Source organism: Tuber melanosporum (genome assembly GCF_000151645.1).
Source record: "Tuber melanosporum whole genome shotgun sequence assembly, scaffold_11, strain Mel28".
In the NCBI taxonomy this organism is placed as follows: Eukaryota; Fungi; Ascomycota; class Pezizomycetes; order Pezizales; family Tuberaceae; genus Tuber; species Tuber melanosporum.
This window is the reverse complement of record NW_003298766.1, coordinates 816,333-824,796: the sequence shown is the minus strand read 5'-3', so window position 1 is coordinate 824,796 and position 8,464 is coordinate 816,333. Positions and strand designations below refer to the sequence as shown.

Genomic DNA, 8,464 nt, shown 5'->3' with positions numbered 1-8,464 from the left:
CAATATTCCTTATCATAGTTTTGCTTGATTGATCTTCCTGGTCCAAAGAGAAATCATTATTCTAATGATGTTTTATTTGAAGCGTACTACATCTACTGAGACATTACTAGTGCGGTGTACAGTACCATGAATTCATGATATACCCTAGTACTGGTGCTGCGCAAGTATCTTGAGATACCAATTGCCCGATTCAGTACTATGTCCTAATTTGTACTTGTGCTCGACATTTCTTAAAGTTTCCTGAATGTGAGTCGCGTGTCCGTATTCCCGAGCTACTGTACCCCCAGCGGAGATCTGGGCCGTGAAGCCCATGTTCCATAAGTTACCAGAAGATAACCATTGAACCAATTTCCGGCAATTACGATACCACAGTACAGTAAGCAATACACCCCCTCCCCACTCAAGCACCGTACCGTCAGTATCCCATTTCCCGATACGGGGATTTGGGGGGGTGTCGGGGACGTCGGATATACTCTGGGGGACCAGGAAAATACACAGCGGGAACCACCCCGGCTGTTCGTAGTCTAGCTTCACATGGCTCAGCCCCTGTTTGGAATGGGCTGCGTATTTCTGAGCTGCCAGGCGTAGCTTGCATTCCGCCATAATTTACCTAGCCAATGTGACTCAACCCCCCGAATCCAAGCTCCCTCTCCGTAGTCATCTTTTCCCTAACTCCGATAGCGTTACACACACCACTCAGTCTGGCCATATGTGCCATCTCACCTTCTGCACTAAGAAGGATAAAATAGTGCCAGAATCGCTTTCAAGATCATATACGGAAGGAAGGAGAGAGAGAAGGCTCTCATAGTGCACACTCGAGTAAGCACTCATGCACTTTCTGCAAGAAAGGTAGAGCGGTACAACCACTGCGGCACTGCGGTCAGGAATGCTCAACCATCACTCGGTTTTGGTCTCTCTCTTTTTTTTTTTCCCTTTCTTTCCACAAAACTCCTAGTTTACCCACCATTTCACGCTTCCGAATGGTTCAGGTGCAGAACCGCTGGTCGGTGAGAAGGAGAGTGGGGTGATACTTAGACTAGAGTTTGTTATCCCACCATAATATAAGCTTAGGAAGTATAAATATGGATCTCGGTGGAGTATATATCAGCAGAGAACACGAACCCTGAGATTTCTTCTCCCGTCTCAAAAGGTTTTCGGGGAAGGCTGGAAACTGCAAGGGTGTGGGATCTAACGCTCTTATCAAGGGAACCCGGCCTCACAAGCCTTGGGGATGCGGCTCCATCAAAATTCACACTTCATGCGGCGACCTCTTGTATGATGCTCTGCGATGCCCAGACCATTCACTAAAACTGCGGGGTGACGAATATGGCCACAGAGTTGGGAAACTGCTCATGGCGGTTCGTTCTTCAGCTACGCCGACAAAGGCTCTAGAGATTCGCGGACATAAACCCAAACACAGTACTAATTACCACACCAAATCCGTGAAATCTAACCTATCTATCGGTAACTGCCTGAACCCGGCTCCCCCTAATGCAATGCTCCCAGTAGTCTCTCTGAGAATATACGAAACCCTTTAAAACCCGACCCACAAACACAAAGAGACATGAGAGGAAGAAAGAAAGACAACCAAGAGAGAGAGTGAAGAGGTATATGCTACAGTACATCAAACGCTAAATTCGCCGGTAAAATTCTCTAGACTAATGCCGGGCCCTCATGCTTAGCCTCATCCAATTCGTCTAGGATTGCTTGAATAAAGGCTTTGATCTTTGAGACCTCCCATCTCTCTCCACCAATCCCGCAACAGCCTTTGATGACCCTAGCGACTCTCTGGCTTTTGAGTTCGATATCCTTTGGAACCTGACCACCTTCGGAAAGCTTGGACAAGACTTCCACACGTTCCATACCTGAGGGAAGTCAGCAAATGCAACACCACGTTATAGAAGGGCTTCTGAATCAACTTACGAGTCCCGAACTTCACAAGCAATTCTAGCAGTATAACTCCCAACGCAAAAACATCTCTTCCAACAACGTCACCTTGAATGGCGGGATCGAGATCCACAGGCTTGTAAAACTTAGTACCGACAGCCGCCGTGCTGTCATGACCATCTTTGCCAATACTAGTCCCAAGTCCGAAGTCCCCAATATGCGGTCGAACCACAGCTTCTCCGCAACGACAGCCCCTCCTAGAAGGTTCAACGTCTAGGAATATATTACCAGGTTTTAAATCCCGATGCGCAATCCCTTGAGAATGAAGATACTGGACACCGTCTAGAAGGCCTAAGAATATGTCGAGTGACGACTTGACGCAGAAACAATGCCTTGGGGTAGTGGGGCGAGCAGATGTCGAGATAAACGAAGTAAGGGTAAACGAGTGAAGGGACATCTGGATATAGAGAGTCAGGCCAGAAGATGTAGAGGACGGTTTTTTCCCATGACCATTGGCAGTAGACATAATTAGTGCCCCACCACCGGAGAAGATACTTGATCCTGAGACCTCGGGCCCTGAGAACTCGGACCCTGGGTCAGGGTGCGATGAGATATCGAATGCGACTTTCGGTTTTCCATGCTGCGCGTCGGGCTGGCTACGGCGGCGTCTAAGATAGGATCTGGGAATTAACTCAATAGAATCTTCCAAATCATCGCTGGCTTGACCGTTGGCACCGGCGATGGTGGTAGCCTCCTCAACCGTTTCGATCCCCTCGTTTTCCCCAGAATAAGCGAATACTATTTCAGCACCGATGTCTTCAATCTCGCTTAAAACCTCTGCTTTAGGTGACCGATGGCCTTGCGCATTTTGAACCCCCACGTGATCTCCGATGAACTGGGAAGCAGTCAACATGTCTTCAATCACGCCCTCAATCCAACTGCAGAAGTAACGAACGATGCCAACATGATTGAGCTGTGCCAGTGTCTTGATTTCATTCATAACTCTCTCCAGACCATCCTTCCCACCTAGCTCATTTTCAAGGATACTTTTCTTAATAACGACCTTCTTAACCGCGTATTCGACCCTATCAAGGCGATTACGAACATGATAAACTGAACCATAACCCCCCCTGCCCAACGGTGCGATCTCAACAAAGTCATTAACGTAACGAGACGGTAATAGAATGGTTGGTTGAATTGTCGCGGGAGTGGTTTGCGCATGTGGAGGCAAAAAGGGTGGGGTGGCAGTTCCAGCAACGGCTCCGGGAGCTGTGTCGGAGCTGTTTTTGCGGGCATCGCTCAGAACACTCAGTGAAGAGCTCCGATGGATAACCTGACGGTCATTAGGACTCAGGTTTTGAGTAGCAGTGCCTCTAAAAAGACGACGAAAGGTACGTCTCGTCTCAGCCCCATTACTAGATTCTGCTCCTCTCCTTCCCAAATCGCCAGCCAAGACTCTTGCAGCCCCATTTTCCTCGGTGATCTTTTCAATCTCTTGCGTCAGAATTTGGTCGAGGCCACGAATATAGCCTTGTCTAACGGGTGCAAGGCCTTCGCGTGCCAGATCCCCGCTGGTCTGGGGAACAAAACCTAGATTTCCAAGATGACGAGCGATAACGGCGAACACCCTATCAGCGAGTTCCGGATCTGAAGCTGGCACCCGGGATCTCACAAAGTGTTCTATCAAAGAGTTCATCAAGATGGCGCTATGGCGATTGGCCGAAGTTGTCGGGGGGATTGGAGAATAGAGTGTCACAGGGTTCACAGGCTCAAGCGCCTGTTCCGGGGTCCCCGCAGTCGGCTGACGAGAGGGATCTGAAGATGTGGATGGTGGGTCAGAAGATGGATCAACTTCATCCTCCGAAGAGGACGAAATCTCCGAAGGTTTACGAAACATGAGATTAATTGCCGAGATTGCGTGAGCGAGGTCTTAATCGGGAGCGCTTTACGGTTTGTGGAGATGGTGAGAAGGGAGGTATGTTTGAGATGGAACGAAGGATGAAGACGACGACTATCTCACAGATCAAGTCATCGTTAAATGGGGGGACTCGGCGCAGGACTCCCCAACCGCCGTTCTATTCGTCGGGGTCTATCCGTCGGGGTTTCTGTGCTGTCGCTACGGCGACGAAGTTGAAGGCTGGAGGTTGGAGTTGCAATGTGGATGGGCAACACGTATAAAGTAGTATCAATCTGGGGAGACGCGTTATTCGTGATGATAATGATGAGGCTCAAGGAATAAAACAACCGCTTTCGTCTGAAGCCACGGCTTCGTATGAGAGAAAGAAATCTCCAAATACCCGTATAATATACAAAGCCAGTCCTGCTGCAGTTTGTCCCCCTTTATCCTGTGAGATTTAGCAAGAGCAATGTCGAGTAGATGACACGATTTGGTAGAAGACTGTCGAATCCCGAAGATTCAATAGAATCCCGCCGATGTGAAACAGTGCAAGATAAGGTTGGGCCTTAGATCAGAATCTATGCTCAGTCTACTCCTTGTTATGATAAAGCGGGTGAGCCCTCAGCGAGGCACCACATGTCTTGGCGACAACCAAACCACATTTCACATAGAGCAACCAAATTCTTTTTTCTTTTTTCTCTTTTCTCAATACAACCTTCCCAATACCAACATCAGATTGCCTCCAGAGTATCAATCTACTTTGGAGGTTTTAACAACAAACCAGTGACAAGTCCACTGATTCAAGTTCCTTTCTGGGAGCAGAGGCTTAATCGGCCTCTGCTCCCTCTTCAAAACCTTCTTCTAGTTCGCGCTTATCAAATCCACTTTCTACCTCTTCCTCTGGACTTCCAATCAACCTTCTGGCCTCTCCTACATCTTGCATCAATTCTTCAAGATGTTTCTCGAATTTCTTCACCCTCCACTCGGCTTTAGCAACCTGTTCAACAAGTTAACCTCCTTCCTCTAATAGGGTAGATCCTGTTTTTCTTCACTTTGGTAGGTTTCCCTCTTCTTCTAACCTTTCTACCTCTGTTCTTTTCCTTATACATTCACCTAATTTTTGTTTTCTCACGGTGACTAGATGGATTGCATTATCATATCTCTTTTGAGTAACTTTGCGTTCCTCATTTGTTTGGAATTCAAAGAATCGTGCAATGTCCTCACACTCTATCTATGTCTTTCCTGCTATTGGTATTCTTGTTTGATTTGTAGTCTTTTTATGTTGAATTTGGACTAACTGTTGCTTTAGATTCTGCAGTTGACGTTCATTCTCTTCCACTTCCATGAGTGCTCTAGTTGCACTAACTACCAAATTACTAATTATCTTTTTTAGTCCCCAGTCTGTTGGAGTGTTTTGTGGTAAGGTTACAAGTGCGATCAATTCCTGTCTTTGGATTTCAACCTTACTTTGAGGTACCTCTAAGCTATCAATCTCCTGTGCTGTGAAGTTGCTTAATGGCTTGGAACTAGGAGATCTTGGTGGGATAGGTGGAGAAATGCTTAGTTGGATAGCTGTAGAGCTAGGATTTTCGGATGTCAAATAAGCTTCGGGGGAAATAGGTTGCATGGATTGGACTTTTGTGATAATTATTTGTCAGTTGATGGGAACAAGTACAGTATTTCAGAATCCACTCAGAATATTGACTTGGGTAAATTATGCTCGTCGTGCTATTATGAGGATCTCATAAAAGTTGTCTTTAAAGACTCCATACTCATTTTTCTCAAAACGGCAGGTGAGTTCTTTTCGATACTGATGCTTGTACGGACTAAAAATACAAACATCTAGAGGTTGCAATCGGTGTGTCGTATGGGGAAGAAGACAATAGGGAATAATCTTATGTGCAATACAGAATTCTAAAAATCTAATATTGATGTGACTGCTGTGCCCATCGAAAAGTAAAAGTTGAGAATTATCTCCCGCCTTTTATGCAGAAAAGCTATCAGGTCCGAAGTTTCGTTGTAGGTATTCGTAAGCTATATTTTCATTGGTCTACCCATTATGTGAATGTCCAAAAAGTATATCTTCTGGTACACCTTTTACCTTTCCAAACCATAGAGCTATAAACTCTTCTGCCTTTAGGATAATTGTTGAATTTAGAGATGTTCCATCTGCACAGATACCTTCAATAACTGTAACAAACTCTCATATACCATCTGATATATTGTAAGTACTTTTTCTTATCAATCTATTTTTAATATATACTAATTGAAAACTTACTTTGAGCATGATATTTCAATTTTCCATTCTCTCTTGGGTTTCTTATCACCTCCAATACATGTTCTGACTGACTAAGCCCCAGTAGAAATCCAACCTCATCAATGATATATGTATTTTCAGAATTTATTTCGTGCTTACTGATAATAGCTTTTAACTAAATATATAATCCAGAGTTAATATTTAATTTAAATTAAAACTAATTCAACTTAAAGTTATAATAAATTTTGAAAACTTGAATAGAAAACTATATTGACATATGAAATTAAAAAAATAATAATAATAAAATACCTCATCAAAGAAGCGATTCATTAATTCAAGATTATTTCCACGAATATTTCTGATAAAGTCCAACTGTTGACTAAATCATGTTTTCACCTCCGGATGCCTTTTCCTAAACTCCTCTTTCCATCTCTTGCCTAACCTCTCACTCGGATTTCTCCTTTGTACAACAGAGGTGGCAATTTCTTATAATTGTCATATTGTCGGAGGAAATCCCAACCCGCAGCGAAAGTAGCAGCGCTCAATCACAATCCTCTCCTCTTCCGGCAACAGCTTTTGCCTTCACTGTTCCTCCTCCTCTCGGTTTCTTCTTCCCTTCTGCTGATGCATAACCGTACTAGGTGCTGCCCCAACCATTGCTGCCACACTTCGAAGACTCGGAGCAGTTTCCACTGTGGCCATCTCAATAGCCATTTGTTCACCTACTTGGACTGGAACCGGATTCTTGTTTGGCACCATTATTGAAGTACTCTGGATAAAGGAGATTGAATCTTGTATTTGTTGGTACGTTTACTCTAGATTTTGTTATAAAATTTCATTTACTGATTGCGCTAAAATGCCAGGTCTCATAGTGCCTCGCTGAGGGCTCACCCGCTTTACTGTGTGCGCGCGCAGTTACAGTCATTGAGGTTGGCAGGTATCCGCAATACGCAAGTCAGTGAACTATTCGGAATGATTGGGCCCTGCGCACATCTCCGAACGTCTTCCAATTCTCTGGTTCTAGTATCATACCTACCCGGGGCCGGACGAGATATTAGACTACGCCTATGCCAAACACCCATACTTTAAAAAATATTTGTATTTTTTAAAAATACATATTATTGTCTTGTATGCAGCCAATTATACTAGTAATCATAAAACATATGATGTACACGCCGAACATTCCCTTATTCATGAATGCTCGTGGGAGAAGCTAACCCTGTGTATAACTACCCATGATACCTTTGAATTATGCTCCGATCCCAAAACATAGAAGGGATCACTATAGGAGGTATACCGCACCAGTCTATCACCTCGAGCGGTCAAAATTGCTGACGAGGTTTTTAGGTAAATTGTCAAGACAGCCATGCCGATGCCAATGAAACTGGGTAAAGGTAGCTCATATTTCACGCTTTTTATTTTTACTAGTTTCAGGGGTTTCGATATAGGCACGCGAGAGGCGGATACAGTATCGAAGGCTTATATTGCGGGGTCCTCTCAAGGCGAGCATCCTAAAACCCAAGGAAAGATAAAGCAAAAGCACAGAATCTCCCCAGCCGATTCCATACTTATGGTTACCCAGGTTTTACCGGGGATAACTTCTACCGCCGCTGACAGAATCCGATTTTACTGGGATCCTCCGCTGGGATTGGACAGTTTACCGTCCCAAGTGCCGTAACTATTAGTATAGCAGATTAGGATATATTTTCTAGAGCTGTGCAGTATTCTAGGTTCAATTGGAAAGTTAATGCGCGACAATATCTCTAACACCCACTTGTAGAGCAGCTAGAGTTTCTGGCCCGTTTCCTCCCGTAAAGAGTCCTCGACAAGGATAAAACGGACTCCTTCAATAAGGGTTTTACTGCGGACTCCGTTTGTAAGAATCCTAGAGTGCAAGATCAAGAGACGCCATTGTTCAAAAAGTCGAGTGATAATCCGTGAGTCGATAAGTGATCAACGCTTTGTCCAGAACCGAGAACAGCACTTGAAAGACTCTACTAAGACTCTGGCTAGAGTACAGAAAGGTGGCAAAAACTTGTGTTCTTGGCTACTTTACACCGGAAACTGGTTGTTTTCCGAAACTCATAGCTCGACACTGCACAAGAGATTTCAAGAAGCTGTAGGATCATGGGAGCAACTACTTCTTTCCATAATAGAAGTGGAGGGCCTATAAATTGATAGCTTGGGATGCCTTACACTATTGTATAGTGAGATCTAAAGGTAACTCGGGGAATTGTACAGGAGCCACACAAAAGATACCGGCCGCCTTTATTCAAGGTTATCGGTTGTTGCTCAATTCCATAAACCTTCCATCATATCCAGTTTCCCTTGCAGCCAACTGCCCCCCCTACTTGTTTCCCGGTTTGAATTGGCCTAAAATGGGGCTCCCGAGTCCGTCAGGGACCAGAAGACGGTCAGTGGAG

The 8,464-nt window shown here is 44.8% G+C and overlaps 1 protein-coding gene; it reads right to left on the bottom strand.

The window, feature by feature from the left end:
* Positions 1 to 1,405: 1,405 nt before the first annotated feature.
* Positions 1,406 to 3,784, bottom strand: GSTUM_00004345001 (uncharacterized protein; the record flags this gene model as incomplete). XM_002835571.2 has 1 exon in its annotated part: positions 1,406 to 3,784. The coding sequence occupies one exon, from the start codon at positions 3,782 to 3,784 to the stop codon at positions 1,778 to 1,780; it is 2,007 nt and encodes a 668-aa protein (XP_002835617.1). The 3' UTR covers positions 1,406 to 1,777.
* Positions 3,785 to 8,464: the final 4,680 nt, after the last annotated feature.